The sequence below is a fragment of the Phyllobates terribilis genome, unplaced genomic scaffold, assembly GCF_046119375.1.
Source record: "Phyllobates terribilis strain yellow unplaced genomic scaffold, ASM4611937v1 Scaffold_7__3_contigs__length_470593459, whole genome shotgun sequence".
NCBI lineage: Eukaryota > Metazoa > Chordata > Amphibia > Anura > Dendrobatidae > Phyllobates > Phyllobates terribilis.
Window position 1 is genome coordinate 276,583,871 of NW_027362767.1, and position 27,048 is coordinate 276,610,918.

Consider the following 27,048-nt stretch of genomic DNA (forward strand, 5'->3'; position numbering starts at 1 on the left):
TGTATTTATTAACTTGTGTTTTGCCTTATAATGGACAATCTAAGTGAAATGGACACTTTTCTTGTGTGACTCTAACTACCCGTAAGGGTACATAAAGAACTCTGTGGCTGAGGACTGTGTGCAGCCCAAAAACTGCTTCTTGTAAATAATTGCACTCCCTGGAGTGCCCCTTTAGGTGACCTCAGAAGAAAAACCGGTCTGGTGTGGCACGAACAGAGGTCCAACTCAGGATCACCATGCCCTGCAGCCACCCAGGGCCTACGTGGAGGGTTTTCTTTGGACAGGTCCCTCAAGCTACCAAGTACTCTACCCTGTGAGATGGACATCCTGTCGGGGAACCTCACCTCAAGAGACTTGAATTCTGGGGTTGCTTATTGAACTGTATATACCTATTTATTATTTATAATGTTTTATATGTAACGTTTAAGCCAAGTGCCTCCCATAAAGGGAAGAGTTATTGTTATTGTTGTTATAAAAAGTACTTCAGTCCGGGAGTACTGAGCTTTGCTAGGGAGCAATGTGGCGCCCCGCTGTGCATTGGTGCCACAGATCCTAGAGGGGTGCATGGACGGATTCCTCCACAAGAGGCCCTCACAGCATACACACACCTCCACCTTCCACCTCAGACCACCAGAGGGAGCCCCTTAGGGATATAAAAAGGGAAGGTGGAGCTAGGCAGTTCAGTTGGAGTCTGTGAGAAAGTGAGTCTGCTGCAGCCAGAGAGGTTGACAGTCCAGCCCAGACTCAAGGAGCTCAGTTAATGAGCCTAAGGCGTGCCGACGCCGTAAGAGCGGTGAAGAGTAGCGAGGCCTACTGCCAGAGTGAAGCCTAGTGAGGGCCCCGAGTGGCCGAAGGCAAGTGGAGTAGCGAGCTACATAGGGGGGCAGAGGAGCTTAACCAGCTCACCCCACAAGGATTTACCGGACACCGGGTCCGCGTCTGCAGGGATCCCTAAGGCCCAGCAGAAACAACCGGAACCCCTGGCGAACTATATGTCCCAGGAATACCAGAAGCTGACCATTATACCAGGGTCAGGAGTCACTGAGGCCCAAGAAACCAGGGAGTGTGATCTCCAACAGAAGGCCCTACCACCAGATCAGCCGATGCAAGACAGAGACCAAGTTAGGCCTAGCTTCAGGCAGGTCACAAACTTATCAGGAAAAGGCAAGAAACAGGAGGCCCCACACCCGCTCACTGGAGAGAGTCCTGAAATGCACCCTTCACCCTACAGTGCCCTGGATCATGCCTGAAACACCACCAGTAAAGGTACTGAAGTGAACTGCTGTGAGTGTGCCTATTCTTCTTCTGACCCGGCTGGGTCCCCTCTGTCCTGCATCCCTTCTCCTATGCTGCCCTGGGGCCCAGCTCCACCTGTGGGGAGCCGCACCAACCAAGCTGCCTGACCACCGGCCTCAGAGGACTGTAGCAGCGCTGGTGATCCTCACCAGACACCACAGGTGGCGTCACGAACTTTCCCCCTATCCCATATACCTTTTCCCCATTCCTTCTTTACTTTTAAGAGTGACCCCAGGGTACGGGCCCGGGAGCCGGCCACCGCGAAATCCCCCAAATCTAACAACAAGGCCCGGGTGCCGAGTCGTCCCGCAACACCCTGGGTGCGTCATAATCTACACACATTCTCATGCTTCCATCCTTTTTACTGACCAGGACCAGGGGAGCTGCCCAGGGGCTATAGCTATCTCTTATTACCCCAGCTTTCTTCATGTCGTGCAACATTTCCATCGCTTTTTGGTAGTGTGCTGGTGGTATGGGCCTGTAACGTTCTTTGATGGGTGGATGGTCACCTGTGGGTATATGGTGTTGTACCCCTTTAATCCTCCCAAAATCAAGTGGGTGTTTGCTGAATACTCCCTCGTATTCCTGAACCACCTTGTGTGCACCCTGTTTCTGATGGACAGGAGTGGCGTCAGTCCCGACATGGAGCTGTTGACACCAATCCCCCACCTGGGTTTCCGAGTCATTATCCTCCAATCTGTCTGGTGAGGTTAAGGACTCCACTGTGTGGATAGCGTTGTTATTTACAGTGTACAATGTGGCAACAGTGACATATCGTGGTAATTTGACTTCGTCCTCTCCGTACGGGCACCCTCCCATTGCGTACATCCACTACCCCTCTGGCAGTTAAGAGTGTAGGTTTGTGCTCCGAACTAATGGGCTCCACTACCGCCTGATAGTTCTGTCCTTTGAGACCTATTGCTGCTCTACACCAAATCAGCATTTCACTCATCGGGGGAATCACAATGGGTATCGGGTCTGTCACCCGTACATTACCAAATTCACCACCTCATAACTTTACCTGTTGCTGGTACATAAGGGCTTGGATCTCTTTCTGAAGCACCCTCCTCTGCCCTGGCTTGGCAGTGTCAGCCATCTGTTGGAGCAAGAATAAAACTTCTCCCAAACAGTTACCAACAACATTAGTACCAAGTATCATGTACAAGTCAGTATCATCAGGATTAGTCTCCACTACAATTAGTCCCTGGTCCTTCAGTTCCACTCTTCCCACCTTTACTGCCACATCCTTTACCCCGACTAGGTTAAGGGGAAGGCCATTGGAGGCATACACGGAAAGGTTTGGAGCTGGCGGGTGAAGTTCGTCTATGCACCAGAACCTTTTGTAGAGGACATCAGGTATGATGGTTACCTGAGATCCAGTGTCCAGAAGGGCAGGTGTCGCGATGCCATCCAGCACAATGGACAGGAAAGGTTTTCCTCCCACGAACCGACGGTACCAGTTTGATGGGCCTGGTTGGTCTACTCCTGGGTGTCGGCCCTCGCGAGGGTTTGCTTGTTTAAAGGACAGTTCCGCGCTGTGTGGCCTGCCTTCTGGCAGCGGTAGCAGATGAATTCTCCAGGAGGGTGACGTTGGTCGTTGGTCCTCCCACAGGGTGGCGTTATCCTCCTTCGGGGTGGCGTTGTCCTCCTACGGGATGGCGTTGTCCTCCTTCTACTCCTCATCCAGGGGACATCCTCAGGGCTGTCGGCGAGTAGGATCCTTCCTTCCGGCTCAGGATCCGTCTGTAGCTGCAGGGTGTTCAGGACAGTGGCCAGGGTTTTACTTAACTGGCGCACTTCAGAGCGTAGGCTGTCCAGCTCGCTAGGAGGCACTGTCTGCATCTTTGTTTCGGCTGTCAATGAAGGAGCAGTGGGTGCTGTGGGCACTGAGGTGGCCCCAACCTGGTAACGCTGGATAGCAGTATCTGATGTTTCCAGGGGCTGCAGGCCCTTTATAGCCATGTCCTTAAGGGTGTCAAAGGTGGCATCTGGATGGTCTAAGGCCCACCACCGTACAGTTCTGCTCTCCTCCTGGGACCTCAACCCCCGGAGGAACTGTTCCGTCAGCATTTTATTTTCATTCTGTATGCTGGCTAGACTGACCTGTTTCAGGGCCCGCAGGGCTTCCTGTAATCGCCAGGCGTGGTCACGGACACTGTCCTCAGGTTTCTGGACACAGTGATAGAACCTCATCCGGAGATTTGTCTCAGTGCAGTTTTCAAACACAGTTTGCAGTCTCTTAAAGATGATGGATACCGATTCCTGGTCTGCGGCTGGCCAGGTTTCAACTTCCCGCTTTGCGGCACCAATCAATTGCCCCAGCACAGCAGCAGCTCTCTGTTTACCGGTCATAGAATACATGTCTAGCACACCGCATATTTTTCTCTTCAATCCAGACAGGGTGTCTGGTTTGCCATTATACTGGGGGAGCCACTTCGCTCCAGGGATATACAGCAGGGCCATGGGTATCAACGGAGTCATGACCCCTGCTGGTGGAGCGGCCGATCCGGCCTGTGCAGCGCCGGGCGCAGGTTGGGCATCAGGAGCGTTAACCGGTGCTCCGGCGGCTTGCTGGTCGTCGGCCATGGTTGCGCCCCCCTAGTGAACCGGAGCCTACCTTCTTCACTTTCTTTATCAGGTAGGCCACAGCTCCGCGGGCGCTGGTCTCCTTCCAGGACCTTGCGTCGCTCACGTCTGACATCAGAGCATCCTCTGGACTCCTTCCAGGACCTGATGCTTCCTGGTTCGACATCAGGGGCGGGGCATGTCCTGGGTTTCGCGCGCTTCCAGCGGTTACGCCTCTCCGATTCCCGCTGTCACGCCCCTCTTCTTCCTGCGCAGCGACAGGAAGATGGCGGACAATGGCGGGAAATCTCGGGAATGGCGGGAAACCTTCACCACAGTGAGTAACACAGTCTTTTAAGGCGCACAGTACCTGGTGGCAACGGGCACAGAATCCTGTTCGTGACGCCAAAGCTGACGCACCCCCTGGGCCATGGGGTACTTGGCAGCCGGGCCTATGGATGCCGGTATGGGGGATATCATGGTGGCTGGCCCGGCCTGTGACCCCGGGCGATCAGTAAAAAGGGGAAATTTATAGGGGATTTGGAAAGTTCATGACGCCACCTGTGGAATGCGGCTAAGGGAAGCCGCCGCTGCGGAGCAGTCCTCTGGAGCTGGTGATACGGCAGGAGGGATGGTGTGGCTCTCCACAGGTAGAGCTAGCTCCAGGGCAGCGTGGGGTGTAATGGATGGTGGTGTAGGGGAGAGACGGCAGGACGGTCCCGGAGGAAAGACGGACACTCACACGGGGGTAAGCTTCAGTACCTTTACTGGTGATGTTGCAGGCACGGTCCAGGGTACTCCGGGCGAAGGGCGCACTTTTGGACTCTCCCCAGTGAGCGGGTATAGGGCCTCCTGATCCATGGCTTTACTCTCTAAGCTTCTGACCTGCCTGGAGCTAGGCCTAGCTTGGTTACTGACTCTCCTTGCACCTGCTGACTTGGTGGTAGGGCTTTCTCTTTGGAGATCACTCTCCCTGGACGCTGGGGCCTCCGTGACTCCTAGCCCTGGTACAGCAATCAGCATTTGGTGAACCTGGGACCTGTAGTCCTCCAGGGGTTCCGGTGGTTCCTACTGGCCATTAAGGGTCCCTGTAGGCGCGGACCCGGTGTCCGGTATATTTATATCGGGGTGAGCCTGGTATGCTCCTCTGCCCCCTCGCTACTTCTTCCTTCTCCTCTCGCCTTCGGCCACACTCAGGCCCTCACTAGGCTTTCACTTATGCTGTAGGCCTTGGCTCGCCTAAGCACGGCAGCCAGCGCGCTGCCTCTTCGCTGCTCTCTGAGCGTCAGCACGCTCCCTGCTCAACTCTGAGCTGTGTTCCTTTCTGTCTCTGAACAATAAACTGAGCTGCCTGGCTCCACCCTCCCTTTATATATCCCTAACGGGCTCCCTCTGCTGGTCTGAGGTGGTAGGGTGGAGGTGTGTGAATGTGTGAGGGCCTCTTGTGGAGAAGTCCATCCATGCACCCTTCTGGAATCTGTGGCACCAATGCGCCACACAGGATATCACCCCCCCTCTCTTTATAATGCCCTATGTTATATATGGTGGAGGTGACTATATTGTTTCCAGCTAACTGGCAATGCTTTTTATTTTATCTTGTTTTGCAAGATAAAATTAGAGAGTTGGTGCACAGAGTGAGCGTTTGGGAGCCTTTGCTGTATGAGTGCTAGCCCAGAGCTGGAGTAAATAGAGGGGCTGACTCTAGGACAAGGGTGGGCAAACTGTGGCTCGAGAGCCACATCCAGCCCTCTAGCTGCTCCAGTCCGCTGTTGAGGCTCATTCTGTATATGGGAGGCTATGTGGGGGCTCATGCTATATATCGGAAGCTATGTGGGGGCTCTTGCTGTATATGGGAGGCTATATGGGGATCATGCTGTATATGGGAGGCTATATGGGGCTCATGCTGTATATGGGAGGCTATGATGGGCAAGGCTGGCTCCAGGTTTTTGTGGGTCCTGGGTGAAAGAGTCTCAGTGGGCCCTTTAACACATACCATGACACATGATGCACAGATACCACAGAGAAATATAGATATAGTACAGTGCCGAAGATTTCACTTCTTACATTACATGAGCGATATCTATAGTAAATTCTCCAACAGCTCTGAAACCGGCGAATCCTCACAGTGCACAGTGCAGACAGGACAGTATAGTCCTCCATACAGTATTATGGGCACCATATAGTCCTCCATACAGTATTATGGGCACCACATAGTCCTCCATACAGTATTATGGGCCCCATATAATGCTCCATACAGAATAATGACCCCACATAGTCCTCCGTACACCTCTCCCCCCATATAATGCCCCATGCAGGATGTCACTACCCCTTCATATAATTCCCCATGCAGGATGTCACCTCTCCCCCCATATAATGCCCCATGCAGGATGTCACCTCTCCCCCCCATATAATGCCCCATGCAGGATGTCACCTCTCCCCCCATATAATGCCCCATGCAGGATGTCACCTCCCCCCCATATAATGCCCCATGCAGGATGTCCCCCGCCCCCATATAATGCCCCATGCAGGATGTCACCCCCCCCCATATAATACCCATGCAGGATGTCATTCCCCCCCATATAATGCCCCATGCAGGATGTCACTTCCCCCCATATAAAGCCCCATGCAGGATGTCACTTCCCCCCCATATAATGCCCCATGCAGGATGTCACTTCCCCTCCCATATAATGCCCCATGCAGGATGTCACTTTCCCCCCATATAATGCCCCATGCAGGATGTCAACTCTCCCCCATATAATGCCCCATGCAGGATGTCACCTCTCCCCCATATAATGCCCCATGCAGGATGTCACTTTCCCCCCATATAATGCCCCATGCAGGATGTCACTTTCCCCCCATATAATGCCCCATGCAGGATGTCAACTCTCCCCCATATAATGCCCCATGCAGGATGTCACCTCTCCCCCATATAATGCCCCATGCAGGATGTCACCTCTCCCCCATATAATTCCCCATGCAGGATGTCACTTCCCCCCATATAATGCCCCATGCAGGATGTCACTTCCCCCCCATATAATGCCCCATGCAGGATGTCACTTCCCCTCCCATATAATGCCCCATGCAGGATGTCACTTCCTCCATATAATGCCCCATGCAGGATGTCACCTCCCCCCCCCCACATAATGCCCCATGCAGGATGTCACCTCTCCCCCCATATAATGCCCCATGCAGGATGTCACCTCCCCCCCCCACATAATGCCCCATGCAGGATGTCACCTCTCCCCCCATATAATGCCCCATGCAGGATGTCACCTCTCCCCCTCCCTTATAATGCCTCATGCAGGATGTCACCTCTCCCCCCCATATAATGCACCATGCAGGAAGTCACCTCTCCCCCTCCGTTATAATGCCCCATGCAGGATGTCACCTCTCCCCCTCATATAATGCCTCATGCAGGATGTCACATCTCCCCCGCATATAATGCCCCATGCAGGATGTCACCTCTCCCCCCATATAATGCCCCATGCAGGATGTCACCTCTCCCCCCCATATAATGCCCCATGCAGGATGTCACCTCCCCCCATATAATGCCCCATGCAGGATGTCACCTCTCCCCCCATATAATGCCCCAGGCAGGATGTCACCTCTCCCCCCCATATAATGACCCATGCAGGGTGTTACCTCTCCCCCCCATATAATGCCCCATGCAGGATGTCACCTCCCCCCCATATAATACCCCATGCAGGATGTCACCTCTCCCCCCATATAATGGTCCATGCAGGTAGTCACCTCTCCCCCTCCCTTATAATGTCCCATGCAGGATGTCACCTCTCCCCCCCATATAATGCCCCATGCAGGATGTCACCTCTCCCCCCCATATAATGCCCCATGCAGGATGTCACCTCTCCCCCCCCATATAATGCCCCATGCAGGATGTCACCTCTTCCCCTCCCTTATAATGCTCCATGCAGGATGTCACCTCTCCCCCCATATAATGCCCCATGCAGGATGTCATCTCTCCCCCTCCCTTATAATGACCCATGCAGGATGTCACCTCTCCCCCCCATATAATGCCCCATGCAGGATGTCACATCTCCCCCTCCCTTATAATGCCCCATGCAGGATGTCACCTCTCCCCCCCATATAATGCCCCATGCAGGATGTCACCTCTCCCCCTCCCTTATAATGCCCCATGCAGGATGTCACCTCCTCCCCCATATAATGCCCCATGCAGGATGTCACCTCTCCCCCTCCCTTATAATGACCCATGCAGGATGTCACCTCTCCCCCCCATATAATGCCCCATGCAGGATGTCACCTCTCCCCCTCCCTTATAATGCCCCATGCCTCCATATATAAAAACAAAAAAAAAATCAGATACTCACCTCACTTCTCACCTGCTGTCGCTGCTCCGGACTCCTCAGCGTCGCCAGTGTCTTCCCACTCTGCGCTGTGACGGCTCAGCAGAGGGAGCGGCGTAAAGTCGTCACCGCACCCTCTGACCTGATATGTCACAGTGCAGCAGCCGTGGAAGAGACCGGAAATGCTGCGGAGGCACGGGCAGGGGTAAGTATTGTGCCACCGGCTGCCGGGGCCCTGCTCAGGCATTCGCCCGGGTGCGCCGGGTGCTGACGCCGGGCTTGATGATGGGGCTCACGCTGTATATGAGAGGCTTTGTGGGGGCTCATACTGTATATGGGAGGCTATGTGGGGTTCATACTGTATGTAGGAGGTTATGTGTGGGCTCATGCTGTATATGGGAGGCTATGTGGGGGCTCATGCTGTTTATGGGAGGCTAGGGATCTACAGTTTTCCACTCTGTATATTGCTTACATCCAGCCATTGCTGGAGGAAATTACAGCTGAATGGTGGGGGTGCCATGCGTTGGATCAACAAAGTTCTCATATTGATTGCCTTTTTTACAATGAGTAATAAATATGTAAGTCCTGGACAACCCCTTTAGGACCGGGCAATTATTCTTCCCTGGCCATTTCCGGGTTTCGGCGTCCTTTTTTCGTTTTTGCGCTTTTTATTTTTCCATAAACATAACCATATTTGGACTTGTATTTTTTTCAGGACAAGTTGTAGTTTGCATTAATACCATTCATATCACCATATAATGTACTGAAAAAAATGGGAAAAAAATTCCAATGGAATTGTAAAAGAAAATGCAATACTGCCATTATTTTTTTGGGTTTTGTTTTCACTTTGTTCATTTTATGCTTAAAAATAATGTGTCAACTTGATTCTCCGGGTCAGTATGATTATGGTGATAGCAAACTTTTTCTCTATTTAAGTGGTCAAAAAAAAAAGTTTGTAAAAAAAAATGTTTGGTTTCCGAAACTTGCAAAGACTTTTTTATTTTTACTTGTATGTAGCGGTGTGAGCACTTGTCTTTTTGTGTGGAGCACTGACATTTTCATTGATACCATTTTGATGTAGATATGAAGCTTTGATCGCTTTTTAGTGTACTTTTTTTTTTAGGGAGGTGTGATCAATGGAAAATAAAATGCATTTTTGGCGTTTCATGTTTTTATTTTTCTATACGACGGTTGCCAATCGAGAACATTCATTTTATGTTTTGACAGACCTGACATTTATGAACTTGGTGATACCATATTCGTTTACTTATAAAATGCATTTATTTTTAATGGGGGAAAAGGGAGGCGATTCTATTTGCTTTTTAAAGCGTAACCATCGTTTTAATTTTTAGTTCATAAATCAACAGTTCACAGGAAAATAAGAAACTTTGTAATAGATCTTATCAGAGAAATCTGCTTCTTTCTCTGTCAGAATTGATCAGTCATTATCAAAATTCTCAATCCTGAGGTAAAATCTGTATTCAGTGAAGACAGACTCTCCCATTACTGAGATAGGAGATGAGGGCTGCTGTAGATACAAGTCTATGTAGACAGAAGGAGGGAGGAGCTAGAGACAGAGCTCCTCCCCTCCCCACCTTCTATCTACATAGAATCTCATCTCCTGTAGATGGCAATTCTACAGTATTGCAGACTTTATATTTTACTTCAGTGTTTGATACTTCTTGTGTTGGCTTTTTTTGACCAAGGACACCCATCCCCCATCAGCATAGGGTCTTCAAGCAGCTGGCTCAGAGTCACCATATTGATGCTGAGGACAGAGTAGATCCCTGATCCACATAGCACAGAATGGATCAGAACTCACAAGATCAAGTGATCCAACAGCCCAAGCCTCTCAAAGTAGCTGGGATTACAGGTGTGTGCCACAGCACTCAGCAATTGCAGACTTTAGTATAAATTGCAGTCTCCTTTAAAGTTCAACATATCACAGAGAACAACCAAGATGGCAGCAACTGGGGTCTTCAACAGACCCTTGGCTGCCATGTTAACCCATCTGGTCCCTGCGTTTTTTTCACACAGGGATAGTGGGAGCTGGTGCCCGCGCGTACTGCAAATGTCATTGATTTTTCTCAGCTCTGGCCCCGGCTTTTAGAGACAGATGATGGCTATGTAATATAGTTGACATCTGCATTGTGTGGAGGAAACTCAACTCCTGAGACCCCTTCACACATGGTCACTCCATGGACATACAGTATTGCCCACATAGGGGGAGAGGTTAATACAGATGCAGATCAGACTGCACCTATATAACAATCCTATAGTAGACGCTTTCTTAACTCAGGTAACAGACAAGGCTTAAAGACCCCGTAAATAGAGACCATAAATCAGTCTCTTCCTAAATATGAGGCCATGCTCCCACTTAATACAGACACCTGACTCACACTTAGCACAGACTACTGATATATGCAAATGAGCCTCCGTTGCTGAGATAATTTAATTTAACTTTATTGCATAAATTTGTGACAATCTAAAAAACGAATCCATCTTTTACACTTCGTTTACTATTTCTCCTGTATGATATTGGCCAATCATAAAAAGGCAGCATCATACAGGAGGAAAAATCAAACGCCTCACAGAAAGTCAGAATCGGCTTTTTCACAGTGATCTCGTCAGCCTGATATGTCTAATCTTATCACACTGACAACTCCTCACGGTCATTACAAGCACTGTGAAAGAAAGAAAGCTGCACTGTCATTACATACAATGCTCTGATTCTATCCCAGGTATCGAGGCGGAGTGCGCTGTCATGTCAATCTGATGCCTTGATAATAATTCCATCACCTGTGCAATACTAAGGAAATCCTGAAAACATGATCTGTTGTGAGGACTCGAGTTTGGGAAACACTGCTGTAGAGCATTGTATATAATGACCCGATGCTTGTTATGACAGTAAGCACTAGGAGCGAGGAGATCTCAGTGTGATCAGGTTACACATATCAGTCTTACCAATTCACAGTGAACAAGCCGGCTCTCTATGGTCGTCTGCTTTCCCCCCCTGTTTGACTCTGCCTTCTTATGATTAGCAATAATCACTTATTAGTCATTATGAGTTATTAGTAATAACTCTTCATATTTTGTGTTATTTTATGTCTGATGAAGACACCTGAGTAGTCTCGAAAGTTGTCGTTTGTTACCATCTTTTCAGTTAGCCATTAAAAGGTATCAACCACTGAGGACTCTCAAATCTTAATATTTTACTATGGTTAGTAAACACTGTCAGGAATAATATACATCAGGTCAGCTGGGAGAATAGATTTAATCAAAACACATGTTCCCCCATTAATTTATCTTTCAAATGAAAGTTACATAATTACTGCTAGTAAACTCCAAACAATTATATCACTAAGGCCACGGCCCTGTGTCACCCAGGGGGATATAGGGGACTCAGTACCCGGGCCTTTTACCTTGTTTAGGATGTCACGGCAGTCGGCTCCCGGGCCCGTACTCTGGGGTCTCTCTTGAAAAAGGGGTTCTTTAGTGTAAACTTTGTTTCGTGACGCCACCTGTGGTTTCCGGTAATGGTTACCGGCGCTGCTGCAGACCTCCGGGGGTGATGAAATGGCAGCTGGGATGTTTCTGCTCCCCACAGGCGGAGCCGACCCCCGGAGCAGAGTTGATGGAAGGGGTGCAGGTGAGAGATGGCCAGGTCAGGGGGAATGACGGACACTCACACAGGGGATTCGCTTCAGTACCTTTACTGGTGTAACGGCAGGTATGGTCCAGGGTACTTGCTAGGAAGGGTGCACTTCAGGACTTCTCCCCAGTGAGCGGGTATAAGGCATCCTGATCCGTGTCTCCCTCTCTCTAAGCTTCTAGCCAGCCTGAAACTTGGCCTAGTTTCTGTATTGTGTTGCTCTCTCACCTGACCGCTTGGTAGTAGGACCTTTCTTTGGCAACCACTATCCCTGGACGCCGGGGCCTTCATGGTTCCTAGTCCGGTTATTGCTGGTAGCTTCAGGATGACCAGGGGTCTGGAAGCCTCCTGGTAAGCCGGTAGTCCCTACTGGGTATAGAGGACCCTGTAGGCGCGGACCCGGTGTCCGGTTTGTGTCTTGGGGTGAGCCTACGATGCTCCTCTGCCCCCTCAACTCCTCTCTCCTCTCCTTACTGCCTCCGGCCACGCTCGGGGCCCTCAATTCAGCAGCCGACGTGCTGCTTCTTCACTGGTCTAAGCGCCAGCACGCACTCCTCAGACTCAACTGAACTGCCTGACTCCACCCTCCATATGTATATGCCTAACAGGGCTCCCTCTGGTGGTATGAGGTGGAAGGGTGGAGGTGTCTGCATGTAATAAGGGCTCTTGTGGAGAAGTCCCTCCATGCACCCTTTTGACTCCTGTGGTACCTGTGAACAGCAGGGTGCCACAGCCCCACTATCAGTATTTGGTCAGTATTTTTTCTCAGGAGTGGGAGCCAAAACCAGGTGAGGAACAATCAGAGAAAAGGTATAAGGCTGTGTGCCCACGATGCGTTTTTTAAGCGTTTCCGCAGCGGCAAAAACGCTGAAGAAACACTTAAAAAACGCATGGTATAAGGCCTGCCATGTTCCCCAATGATAATCCGCATGTGCTGTGCACATGCTGCGGAAATTTCCGCTGCGGATTATCATTGCGGAGAAAAACGCAGCACTACCAATTATTTTGCGGAAGCTCTGCGTTTTCGCCGCCATTGACTTGCATTGGATCACATGGATTCCGCATCACTGTATATGTAGATGCGCATTCCATGCGTTCCAATGTGCGGATGGTACCCGGGTGTGGAGGACAGGAGACTTTCCTCCGGACCCGGGTACCATAGTACCTGTAAAAAAAATAATAGAATAAAAAATAAATATTATACTTACCTTCTGATGGCCCGCAGTGCGCTTGTCTTCGCTTGCCGGCAGCTCACGGTGGACTGAAGGACCTGCACTGACGTCATAGTCATGTGACGGCAGGTCTTTCAGTGTAGTGTACCGTGAGCTGCCGGCAAGCCAGGACGGAGTGAAGCAAGACTGCGGGGGCCATCAGAAGGTAAGTATAGATTTATTTTTTATTTTTTTACCATTCTTTAGGTCACAGTATATAAATCCATGCCTTTTGCATGGATTTATATAGTGTAACCAAGTTGACAAGCACTTTCCAAGTGATGGTAAAATCGCTTGGAAAGTGCTTGACAACCCGCATGTGGAAATGCATGTAAAGAACACTTCACATCCGCATGTCCCTGGCAGGAAAAATGCATGTGTGGCGCCCCTGAGGGTTCAGTCGCCACAGAGGTATTGCATCTCATCCAGAGGTGTGGTATCTCACTCTCAGGTAAGGAAGGAGTATGGCTCAGGATCCTAATACCAGCATTCATTGCACCACATTTCCGGGGGACAGGGCGAGATTGCTCCTATGGGAGAGCACAGTCCCTGATCCCTCGCTGGAGTGGGGGGAACCACCTAGAGAGGGGGAACAATGTAGTGGATGGGGTGGAGGAAGTAGATCCTGGGAGCACTTGAGTAGGAGCAGTATAAAATAGGGACACCATCTTAGGTCAAGGGAATGTTCAGTCAGAGGAGGAGAAGTGACAGGAGCAGAGGCTCTGTATAAGCTCTGCTCCAGAGGCGGGCCTAGCCTGTGAGGCCCAGGACTGGAGGAGAGAAGAGAGGAGTGGGAGCAGGAAGGCTCCAGGAACCGAAGGGACCCTAGAGGTACGGGCCGTGCAGAAGGCCACCCGTACGCCCGCTGCTACCAGGAGGTAGAGGGGTGAGGCCAGATAAGGGGAACTGGTCCCTCAACTAGCGGAGAAACAGCAAGGCTCAACTAGAAACCGGAGGCTGCAGCACTTTATGTACCGTAAGCCAAAAGTCCACACCAGTCCCACTAAGAAGGTAGCCACATAGGACCCAGGGGACGGAACACACGTCGCCCGCCAAGGCCCGAGTGTACCGGATAGAAGTGTCACTGAGTGTGAGGTGCAGGGAGAAGGCCGGAGAAAGGACACACAGAAGGGGGTCCTGATAAATACTCCAGAGTTACCTGGGGGTCGGCTGAACCCCTCACTGAGTGAGCACAGAACGACGAGGGCCGTTACATGGGTCCCTGTAACCAGAACTGCAACAGCTGTGAGTAAAGATCTTGGGACTGCATCACACGGACTCTGTGTTCATTACTGACTCCCTGCACTACAACCACCATCATCCACCCACACTGCCCTGAAGCTACACTCCTCCTGTGGGGAGCAATAATACCCTTGCTGCCAAACCACCAGCTTCAGAGGACTGTTCGGCAGCGGCGGCCTCATTAGCCGCACTCCACAGGTGGCGTAATCGGACATTATAAACCTATACATAAATTACCCTTTGATTGACCGCCCTGGGTCACGGACCGGGTCACCGCCACAGTGACTACAAACCCCAGCATCTACCGGACCGGCTCCGGGTACCCCATGGCCCAGGGGGCGCGTCAACTTTGGCGTAGTCGGCAGGATATGAGCCCACCCGTTATCACCGTGTATCGCGCGCCTAAAGACTGTGTTTTCTACTAAATGTGGCACCCTCCCCAGAAGAACGGGCGCCATTATGTGCATGCTAAAAGACGACAATAAGCCACCTCCCATCGTGGGCCAGGTCCCAAAATGGCGCCAGAAGCGTAGCCCGCCCCAAACAGCAGTGGTCATGTATGCAAGTGTGTCCATCAAGGTGGGGGGGCTAACCCTGAAAGTAACCGACAGCAGATTGCCATGGGACCGCAACAAACTGTCCTGGGACCGCCCCCAAAAGGGGAGAGGAGAGAAGAAAACGGGGAGACAGGGCGTAGTCTGGATCAGTCTAGACAGACCGCACTTGGTAGGGAAGATGGAGGACGGCAGCACCAGAGCCCCCGTCAGCGGCCTGCTGCAGGCCGCAGCACCCTACACCCTGGAGGAGCTAGTGGCTAAGCTGCCCCAGGAGGACTCGGAGTTCCTCTGCTCTGGGATGGAAGACCTGGGCCGGAGGATGGAGAGGGCTCAGCGAGACGCCATCACCGGGTGGAGACAGGAGATGGAACAGCGGATGGCGAACCGGCAGCCGACGACGCTACCAAGCACCGGCGGTGCCCCAGCCTTGGCGAATCCCGACCAGCGCCAGGAGGCGACACGTGACACAGTAGCGGCCGCGGGAGCAGGTAGGAGGAGTTTCCCAGTCCCGGGCGCTGCCAGCGTCGACCTGCTCCTAGGCCCTCTGGTGGAGCCGCTGACCCTGGGCGCTACCAACACCAGCCCGCTCCTGACCCCGCAGCAAGGCCCACAACCAAGCCCTCCAGCCCCGGGCTCCACCAGCGGTGACCCGCTCCTAGGCCCACAGCCAAGACCTCCAGCCCCGGGCGCTGCCAGCGTCGACCTGCTCCTGGGCCCCCTGGTGGAGCCGCTGACCCCAGGCGCCACCAGCTGCGGCCTGCTCCTGACCCCGCAGCAAGGCCCCCAGCCAAGCCCTACAGCCCTGGGTGCTGCCAGCATCGACCTGCTCCTGGGCCCCCTGGTGGAGCCGCTGACCCCGGGCGCTACCAACACCAGCCCGCTCCTGACCCCGCTGCAAGGCCCACAAGTCCCGGGCGTGCTCGCCCTGCACGCCCCGCAGGCCCAGACACCGCTACCTCCGGTCACCGGCACAGCCAGCCAGCTTCTGGGTCCCCTGCAGGAACCAACTCCCCCGCCAGCCAAGTGAGTGTACAGACGTCGCTGGTGGGACTGGTCCGCAGAGGTGGAGGACCAGCGGCCCTCGCTCCTACCCACTCCGCAGCCCGCCGCCGTCTCCCAGTTGCCGGAAGACGAGGCCCAGTTTGAGTGGGATCACTCTGGGGAGGACCTGATGGGGTTCATCCGGGACCCGCACACAGACGATGACTTGTTTGTTAACAGGAGGGACGTGGAGTCTCACCTAAAAGCGGGTCACCCTGATCGGGACCTATACCCCGGAGACACAATGACTTACACCCGTCACCAAGGAGTAAGGGGCTGGTATGCCCTCAATGTCCACAAGGTGGAGGAAGAAAGCGACTTCTACCTCTGCGAAGCTGAAGACCCGGCTGGGTCAGCTTATTGTGGTCAAGAGCCTCCCCAGAGGGAGCACTCCTATTAAAGACTGCAAGTAGTCACCCGTACCCGTGCAGAATGGACACTGCAAGTTAAAGTTAGTGTGAACATTTAACCCGTCTACTTAGTTACCCGGAAAGGGTCCAAAGACTGACCGGCTGAGGACTGCGAGCAGGAATTTCCTGTTAATAGTTGCACCTCTTGAGGTGCCCCCTATTGGTTTTATATTTTTTTTATAACCAAGACCACTGAACAAAAACCCGTTGGAGGTGGCCGAAGACGTGGTCCAACACCTGGATCATCTATGCCCTGCAGCCACCCCAGGGCCTACGTTGAGGGTTTTGGACGGGTCCCTCATGTTCGTGTTTACCAGTTTGCACTTTACTAAAGAAATGAACACCTGGTTGCAGATTATGCTGTGACCTGATAGAATGTTTAAATGAGAAAATGTTTTATATGCAAAAGAAGTGTTTGTATATGTGAAAAAGTCTTATAATGTTTTTTATAAGTGTAAAGAGAAATGTTCTTTAAAAGGTCACATAATGTTTTGATAAAGAAACGTAACCAGTAACGTAAAAAGAAGTGTACCTCCCATAAAGGGAAGGAATGTAGTTTGTGCTCTTATATGCAGATGCATCCTAAAAGTTTTTGCATGTCTTTAAAATTGTTTTTACTCTGTTCCAGCCCGGGGACGTGCTGTGTTTTACCAGTGGGGTGTGTGGCGCCCCTGATGGTTTGGTCGCCACAGAGGTATTGCATCTCATCCAGAGGTGTGGTACCTCACTCTCAGGTAAGGAAGGAGTATGGCTCAGGATCCTAATACCAGCATTCACTACACCACATTTCCAGGGGACAGGGCGAGATTGCTCCTATGGGAGAGCACAGTCCCTGATCCCTGGCTGGAGTGGGTGGAACCACCTAGAGAGGGGGAACCATGTAGTGGATGGGGTGGAGGAAGTAGATCCTGGGAGCACTTGAGTAGCAGCAGTATAAAATAGGGACAACTTCTTAGGTCAAGGGAGTGTTCAGTCAGAGGAGGAGAAGTGACAGGAGCAGAGGCTCTGTATGAGCTCTGCTCCAGAGGCGGGCTTAGCCTATGAGGCCCAGGACTGGAGGAGAGAAGAGAGGAGTGGGAGCAGGAAGGCTCCAGGAACCGAAGGGACCCTAGGGGTACAGGCCGTGCAGAAGGCCACCCGTACGCCCGCTGCTACCAGGAGGTAGAGGGGTGAGGCCAGATAAGGGGAACCGGTCCCTCAACTAGCGGAGAAACAGCAAGGCTCAACTAGAAACCGGAGGCTTCAGCACTTTATGTACCATAAGCCAAAAGTCCACAGCAGTCCCACTAAGAAGGTAGCCACATAGGACCCAGGGGACGGAACACACGTCGCCCGCCAAGGCCCGAGGGTACCGGATAGAAGTGTCACTGAGTGTGAGGTGCAGGGAGAAGGCCGGAGAAAGGACACACAGAAGGGGGTCCTGATAAATACTCCGGAGTTACCTGGGGGTCGGCTGAACCCCTCACTGAGTGAGCACAGAACGACGAGGGCCGTTACATGGGTCCCTGTAACCAGAACTGCAACAACTGTGAGTAAAGATCTTGGGACTGCATCACACGGACTCTGTGTTCATTACTGACTCCCTGCACTACAACCACCATCATCCACCCACACTGTCCTGAAGCTACACTCCTCCTGTGGGGAGCAATAATACCCTTGCTGCCAAACCACCAGCTTCAGAGGACTGTTCGGCAGCGGCGGCCTCATTAGCCGCACTCCACAGGTGGCGTAGTCGGACATTATAAACCTATACATAAATTACCCTTGGATTGACCGCCCTGGGTCACGGATCGGGTCACCGCCACAGTGACTACAACCCCCAGCATCTACCGGCCCGGCTCCGGGTACCCCACGGCCCAGGGGGCGCGTCACATGTACAATCTGCATGTGTTTTTTCTGCCAGGGAGATGCAGATACGCTCAGGAAAAAATCCTGAGCATTTCTGCATTGTGGGCACATAGCCTAATAGAAACAAGTCACCAGTTCTGCATTTATCACCCACTCCTGGTTTTGTCTCCCACTCCTGGGAAAAAATACTGACCGAATACTGACCAAATACTGATAGTGGGGCTGTGGCCTAAGAAAGAAACCAGAGTACTTTACTTTAAATCTGTCTTGCTTTTTAGTAAACAAAATACAAAACAATTTACACAATTAAAATGATATATGGATAAAAGGATGACCAAAACAATCCAGATAATGTGCAAAAAATATGGATCTAGAGGAAATTCCAAGTAAGTATTACATGGTGAAGCTAATCAGCCATTTAGGTTATAATTGTACATAGTTAATATAGTAGGTATATATTTAAAAGCCTCCTCCACGCTGACATGCTGGTCAACAAATTTATATGATCAAATATCATGTGGTCACCCTCATACAATTAAGGTGAAGTTAGTTACTTATGATCCACATAATCATTCATCACAACCATAGTCACCTTTAATTAGATCAAAATAAGATATCATACCAACCACAATAATCTCATATTGTCACCCCAATGTCAAATAACATAATTAAACTTCTAGTAACCTTAAAAGTTTGTTTAAAAGTGCTTACCCATAGGGGTTTGTATTGCACAGAATCTGATAGACTCCCTGACGCGCGTTTTGTATTTCCCCTAGATCCATATTTTTTTGCACATTATCTAGATTGTTTTAGTAGTCCTTCTAACCATATGTCACTTTAATTGTGTAAATTGTTATGTATTTTGTTTAATAAAAAGCAAGAGAGAGTTAAGGTAAAGTATTTTGGTTTCCTTATTCTGAATAGGTAACGTCATTGAGGTGAAAAAGTAAATGCCCCAAGAGAAGAATCTCTGTTAACACCCTATTTGTTGAAGGAGAAATTAGCCAATATCTCTGCAATGGAGAGGCCACTTTATCATGCAGTATCCAGTTTAACCTGTAAAGTGAATAAAACTAAAGTGGCAAGAGGTCCTTTTTGATAAAAAGTGTATTTTGAAAATATAGGATATATGTTACTCTCACCCTCTTATTGAACATAGGAGAATGGCTTCACTATGAATTGTATGTAAATTGTATGAAATGATGTGGGGGCTATCATACTGTGTTGGGGGGCTGTGTGGAGTCCTACTGTGGGTGTTATAAATCTGTATTTGAGGGCTTTGGGGATCATACTGTGTAGAGGACCATTATACTGTGCATGGGGGTGTGGTGGGCTGTGGTGGTCATCATGTGTTGGAGTGTATGGAAGATTAAACTGTGGGGATCATCATTTCGTACTGGGGAGCTGTGAGGGATCATAATGTGGGGGGGGGGGTTCTTTCTGTGTTAGGGGGCTGTGGAGGTCATCATTTTACATTTTAGGATTGTTGGTGATCATACTGTGTGGAGGACCAAGGGGACCATCATACTGTGTGTAGAGGTATGTGGTATCATATTGTTTGGGGGCTCTAGTGGCCATCATAATGCTTTAGGGTGTCATTGGAGATGATAATGTGAGGGTCATCATTCTGTGTATAGAGAGCTTTTATGGATCATACTGTGTGTGTCATTATTCTGTGTGTGGTATCATACTCTTTGCGGGCTCATAAGGTGTGCGGCTCTATGGTGGCAATCATACTGTGTTGGGGGGACTGTAGGGACATCATACTATGTGCGGACACTGTGGGGGACATCATACTGTTTTTAGGAAAGCTGTTGATCAAATTACAAGGGTTAAATAACAGGAGCTTTTTATAAACTGTATAAAAATCAGTAAATTATATGGTTTTGATTTGCTCATCAAAAAGCAATCAAATCTATATTAATATAAAATAATACTAATATGTTAAAGTTAATATTGAGCAGAATTAATTTCAACGGCCTTCCTCAACGGTCGTGTCTCTCATTCGGCTCCTCGAAAAAATTAATTGGCCACCCCTGTGTAAAGGATAAACTGCTGTTAGAGGCTGGAATTAAAAATCATCTCTGGCATAAAACCCCTTTGCAGCCCACATACAATATCACCCCTACTATCCAATATTGCTGAAAAATTGTGGCAGGAAATGCACACTGCAATCAATTTTGAGTTTACCTGGCAAAGCCTTTTATAGCGGACTCTCCACCTCATCTAGCCAGTGTGGCGCCCCTGCGGGTCCAGTCGCCACAGAGGTACTGCATCTCAGCCAGAGGTGTGGTACCCCACTCTCTGGTAAGGAGGGAGCACTATCCGGGACTCACACACCCACATCCAACACCACATCACTCCAGTAGGGAAGGGCGAGATTGCTCCTGAGGGAGAGCACAGTCCCTGTCCCGGTCTGGAGGAGGGAACTAGGTAGAGGAGGTGGGTGGAGGAAGTAGTTTAGGGGAGCACACAAGGAAGGACTGAAGGTAGAGGGGACCATGTAAAGTGACAGTTAGTGACGTGACAGACAGTATAAAAAGACAGGTAGAAACATCTAGAAGGGCCCAGTGAATGAGGACCATTGAGGAGTAGGGTCCAGACAGACAGGGCCCAGTCAGATGGGCCCAGTGAGTGAGGACCATTGAGGAGTAGGGCCAGACAGACAGGGCCCAGTCAGAGGGGCCCAGTAGGAGAGAGAACGAGACGAGCGAGGGAGTCAGAGAAGGGCTCCAGAGACAGAGAAGGGATCCAAGGGGAATTGCGGAGTCCACTGCAGGTCGCAGTAGGGGACCGGCCCCAGACTAGTGGAGGACTGCAAGACTCAGCTAGCAAACCGGAGGCTGCGGTATCAACAAAGCTACCTCTTTAACTGCCCTGGGGCCTAGCTCTACCCTTGGAGAGCTGAACCATCTCTGCTGCATCACCAAAGGGCCTGAATAGCAGCGGCGGCCACCTATAGCTGCATACCACGGGTGGCGTCACAAAACTTTATCCCCAAAACATTATTCCCTTCTGTTAATGACAGCCCGGGGCCACGGACTGGGTCACTCCACCATGACTATCCTAAAAGAACCGACCGGCTGGACACCGAGTACTCCATGGCCCCAGGGGGCACGTGACAAGGAAGACTGCACTCAAATGTAGGGCTGGCAAAATCAGTGCATTTTCTGGGTTGTAAAGGTTAGGGGCTTGCAGACTAATCAACCTGTAATATACCCAATGTTTGGCTATAGCTATTGTTAAGGGGACGGTTGCAAACAACTTTATTAATAATGGAAAGCAACCGAACCCGGGGTCCGCGATGCAGCCTGGAGGACTATGGCCGAACACCTTCCGGGTAAGAAGGTAAAACAACCAACTGAAATAACAATCCCTTCCGTGTTATTGCACACCGGAGCGGGAATATCGATTCACACTATCTCCGTTAACTGCACGAGAGATGTGCGATATATAATGTATCCGTAGTCTTGTTTACTGCACATGGACTACGCAGCAGGCGCTAGGATGCATGTGTGATTCACGCCGGCGTATACGTGCTCCCAGCCGGCGTGCTACCGGACTGTGGAGTATCTCTCCACGTGGCTAACAGGCGGTGCCGGGAATACGGAGTCTGCAGTCTGCTCGGGGTGTATAGTGACCCCCTTGTCGGAGCCAGACTGTCAGACGAAGCTACCTGCCTCCCTCCATCTAAGGCTGCCTATCTCCCGCTAAACCTGCCTGTCAGAAGCTATAACAGCAATAGCACACGTGGAGCCCAAACGACCAAGAGTCCACACAATAACACCATCACAGCTCAATGATCAGAGAGTACCGCCATGTTTGTGGGAGGGCTATTTAAAGATTAAGCCCTGCCCACCATCGCATTATTGGTGACGTCACCTGCGACCAATCAGGCGGTGCCAGGTCACCGGATCAGCTGACTCCCAAACCACCAATCACGGTCCACCATAACACGGGCATGCTCAGTGCAGTGAATCCTGGACTTAGGCTGTAGCAGCCCTGTTTCCCTGCGCAACCTATCCTTCATGTTGCTAGGAACAAAGACCGAAGCAACAGCTTGTACATCTCGTGCACCAGCTAGGCGTTGGGACCGACAACAATGCTGAGCAGCATTTGCCCCAGCTGGACTGGAATGGGAGACCACAGAATCCACTGATGATTTTGAACCCATTTTGGATCCAGAAAACACCCGACGCCTAACAGCCATTATGAGTAGAGAGTTTTGTGACATACTCTTTTTAAGAAATTACTATGAATTATGCTTAAAACAAGACAAAATATATAGGGTGGCACTATTCAAAATTACTAGTACATTTCTGAATAGGTAGAGCAAACACCAGGTGAATCATAAGAGTACCAGGGTGATTAAGTGAGGGACCATGAAAACAGTGAGACTTCCTACAAAGCTGAGGGAGTTGCCAGACCTGGTGGTTGCACGCAATTCAGTGAACCTTCCAACCTACCTGTTTTCCATATATATCCTCCTTCTTTTAGTCCATGTAATGTCAGAGCTGTCAATCAAGGAAGAGGAGGTTGGAGATTGATGCAAAACAAGTATTTGGGAAGCGGAACTGAACTGCTTGGCAAGACCAATGGTGCACACAAGACAATAGTGCAGAAGAGAGTAGGTGACAAACAGTTTAACACTAAGTGACGGATAAAACATTTTATCACTCACTTGTTGTGACTTCAGGTAGAATGGTAGCATCCTTTTTCTTAGTAAAAATGGTGCTTGGTGTTGCTAAAATGATAACAGACGAATAGAGATTATCACATATGTAATATTGTTTCTAGAACCAAGAGATACACACAGGCTCGGACTGGCCCACAGGAGAGCAGGAGAATCCTCCGGTGGGCCACCACCCTCTTATATGAGCAGTACTTGGCACAATATACGTGAATCACTATGTACAGACTAGTGTTGAGCCATCCCCGTAGTGTTCGGGTTCGGTTCGGTTCGTTGAACACCTGTATGTTTGCCGAACTGTTCGTCGAACTGTTCGTCGAACACCGTTAAAACCAGTGGCAGGCAAACAAAAACACATAGAAACACATAGAAAACACCTTCAAAGGTGTCCAAAAGCTGACAAACTGCTCAGAAGACACAACTAACACATGGAAAAGTGACAAGTACATATAGTCATGCGAAAAGAAAAGAGGTGGAGGAGTAAAAGGAGGAGGAGACACAGATATAGGCATGTCATGCCCTTCTAAAATCAAGAAAGGCTGGAGTAAAAATCTAAAATCAGCCTACCAACACCCAGACGTCGTGACAAGAAAATTAAAAAAAGAAATATCTTTAGGTAGAATGGCAGTTCCATTCAGAACACTTTCCTTATAAGACGTTGTGGTATCCCCGTTGGGAGTCGTGCCAAAAACAGAACCCAATACATTCGGACTAATCCACCATTTGTCATATCCAAGGGGCAGGTCAGTAAACAACAACATCGACGCGGAACCAAGCACAGTAGTATATACTGTACATCCTTTGACAAGGCTATCAGGCGGGTCAAGAAGTTGGGAAGGGGCACCCTAATGGCCAAAACAGACTGTTACTTACTACCTGTACCTCCGAATAGTGTCCGCCTATTGGGCTGCTTCTGGGAAGGAGCATACTATATAGATCGCTGTTTGCCCATGGGGTGCTCCAGATCCTGCTCACTATTTGAGGCGGTTAGTTGCTTCCTCGAATGGGTCATCATGGACGTTTCTAAGGGGGCACATATTATCCATTACCTCGACGACTTCTTATGCCTGGGCCCAAAAGATTCGCCACAGTGTGAATACATGCGGTAGTCCACCTGTGAGAAGGAGAGAGCTGGAGGGAGAGCGGACACCACAGAGCCGAGGGGTTAGATGGAGAAAGAAAGAGGGCGAGGGAGGTAAGGGAGTAAGGTGGAAGGCCGACCTGAGCTCCCCCACGTTCCTGCTGGGTGGGGAACAGCACTGGGAAGAAAAGCCGCTTGCGCATCCCTTTGAGGTTACGGGCGCGAGCGGGCAGAGGGACTACGCTGGAGTGCGAAGCCGACACGGCCAGGCCGTTCCTGCCCGTGCGACCTCCGTGTCGCCGGGTTTGTGCCAGAGCCGCGGTGGACCCTGACGGCCAGCCCCCCTCTCACAATACTGGTGCCTGTCCACTGGTGGGTCGAGACCCCCCCGCGGTGGAGGCAGGTCTAAGCTCTGTAATTTGAATGAGTACACTTTAAATCCTTTTACAAGGATCTATTGGAGGGCAAGTCTGGTGCCAGCAGCCGCGGTAATTCCAGCTCCAGTAGCGTCCACTAAAGCTGCTGCAGTTAAAAAGCTTTTATAAGGATGGAGCTTGGCGGTCCGCCTCAAGTCGTGCTACCGCCAGTCCCAGCCCCCTTGCCTTGGGGCGCCTCCCCGATGCTCTTCACTGAGTGTCCCGGGGGCCCGAAGCGTTTCCTTTGAAAAAATTAAGTGTTCAAACCACAGGTGATGTAGCTTGCTTAACAGCTTGGCTACTCCACTGAATAGCAGACACTGCTACTATGCCCAAAAGGATTTACTGGGCTAGATGCAGTAAAAAATTGTTATTAGATACACAGGCGGTGTAGCTTGGTTCAGGTGGGCTACTCCACTGACTACCAGACACTGCTACAGGCCAAAAAGGATTTACTGGGCTAGATGCAGTAAAAAATTGTTATTAGATACACAGGTGGTGTACCTTGGTTCAGATGGGCTACTCCACTGACTACCAGACACTGCTACTATGCCCAAAAGGATTTACTGGGCTAGTTGCAGTAAAAAATTGTTATTAGATACACAGGTGGTGTAGCTTGCTTCAGATGGGCTACTCCGCTGACTACCAGATACTGCTACAGGCCCAAAAGGATTGGCTGGCTTAGATGCAGTAAAAAATTGGTATTAGATACACAGGTGGTGTAGCTTGCAACACAGATAGGCTACTCCAATGACTAACAGACACTGCTACAGGCTCAAAAGGATTGGCTTAGCTACATTTAGCCAAATGCTGTAAAAAACACTTGCACAGCACTGGCACAGACCTGCCTGGAAAAAGTGAACTGCTGTAACCTAACCCTCAAAAGGGCTGCAATTAGAACTAGTCCCTACTCCTTAAACCTGTCTCTCTATTTAACTGCAAATTCGCTCGCAATTCGCACAGTTATACTGTATAGCGCCCACAGCAGCAGCAGTGCTGTCTAACACTCAGCTGCAGCAGTGAGAAAATGGTGGCAACGGGGAAAATGGCTGGGTCTTATAGGGCAAGGACATGTGACATACACAGCCATTGACACATGCCCTTGCTTGTGTGGAAAAAAAAGCACCGTGTGTAGGCTGCTGATAGGCTGACAGATTGCATCTCCCCACTGTAAATGCGGGGGGAAAAAAAATGGAGATCGGCATTATTTCTGCAGAGATCCATCCCCTGCCCCTCCCCCCGCCCACTCTACACTGAAACTGTGTATTAACATTGATTAACAGTATTATTGTGAAAAAATCCAGTTACGCTTTTGGTGCATGAACAGTTATCGAACATAACCTCGAACAGCCGAATTTTTTGCAAATCGTTCGGGTTCGTCGAACGGCTCGAACACCGCCCAAAACAGCTCGAATTTGAGATTGGCGAACAGTTCGAGTCGAACAACGCTCATCTCTAGTACAGACACAAGGCGGCATCTTATTAATTTAACAATCAGCCCAGTTCATTGTTAAATTGTTGGCAGCGGATCATTCAGGACACTCTCAAAGCGTGTTGACAACAGAACAAAGCTTTAATCAGCTAATAAACAGGTACAGATATGATAGGCTTTGTGGAATCAGGAATATACATATCTTAAGTGTCTCTGTGCAGCATCAGCAGGCTGCTTCTCCTCTCATGCACAGACACAGGAAACTGCACACAGTCACATGGTCTTTTCTGTGTGTGAGCCTCTGGGAGTTTTTTTTTTTTTTTTACTTTATAGACAATACACAAACCTAGCAATAGAACATTTACGGTACATACACAGGAATGGAGTTGTTGCATTAAACATATTCCAAGATAAATAAATCTGTGATTGAGGATAATGTCACATTTGCATGTAGCCAAAAAGTGGGGCCCTGGAGTTGGTTACTGGTGGGCCCTTGGCACCCCAGTTTATCACTGGATACACAAATAATATATGTGACATTTTAACCCTTTCCACCATTAGTAAATTAATAAATATTGTAAGCAGGGGTCCACAAGTGTAGAGGGGGATCAGGAGCTGAGGGTACCGGAGGGTAAGAATAGAGGAGTGAGGCGCCGGAGTCAGCGCCTGTGCGTGTGCGCATAGCGCTATCTCTGGCGACATTTTGTTGAAGACAAATTTGCAGTGTCTTCAACAAAATGGTGCCAGATAGCAGGGTATGTGCACGCACTGACTCTGTTGCCATTTTATTTAAAAACTTAACTCCGCACCACGCTATCCCACGCCCGCCCACTGTCTCCGCCCGCTGTCTCCATCCGCGCTGACTGCATTGGTGGAGGAGGGGCCTCCAGCCTCTTCCTCCACCAATCAGCGTGTGAAACAGCTGGTGCAATGACGTCATTTCATTGCGTCAGCTGTGTATTGCAGAGTCAGCGCACCAGAGACAGGAGCAGAGGCACAGACAGAGCGCCCTGGGAACAGGACCAAGGTGAATATAGTGTGTTCTTTTTTTTTTGTATGGGAGGCTATGGGGGTCTCATCCTGGACATGGGGAGGTTATGGGGGTCTCATCCTAGACATAAGGAGGCTATGGGGGTCTAATGCTGGACATGGGGAGGCTATGGGGGTCTAATGCTGGACATGGGGAGGTTGTAGGGGTCTAATGCTGGACGTGGGGAGGCTATGGGGGTCTCATGCTGGACATGGGAAGGTTGTAGGGGTCTAATGCTGGACATGGGGAGGCTAT

General features: G+C 50.2%; 1 protein-coding gene across 32 annotated transcripts in view; it reads right to left on the reverse strand.

Moving 5' to 3' along the window:
- Positions 1-27,048, reverse strand: part of VSIG4 (V-set and immunoglobulin domain containing 4) — a 791,917-nt gene that overhangs the window by 491,039 nt on the left and 273,830 nt on the right. For 31 of the 32 annotated variants that reach the window (XM_073640892.1, XM_073640887.1, XM_073640903.1 and 28 more), the window contains one exon: positions 22,826-22,888. The exons of the other annotated variant lie outside the window; for it this stretch is intronic. In XM_073640892.1, coding sequence (XP_073496993.1) covers positions 22,826-22,888 — 63 coding nt within the window. The remainder of the gene's footprint in view (positions 1-22,825; positions 22,889-27,048) is intronic. 32 annotated transcript variants of the gene reach the window in all.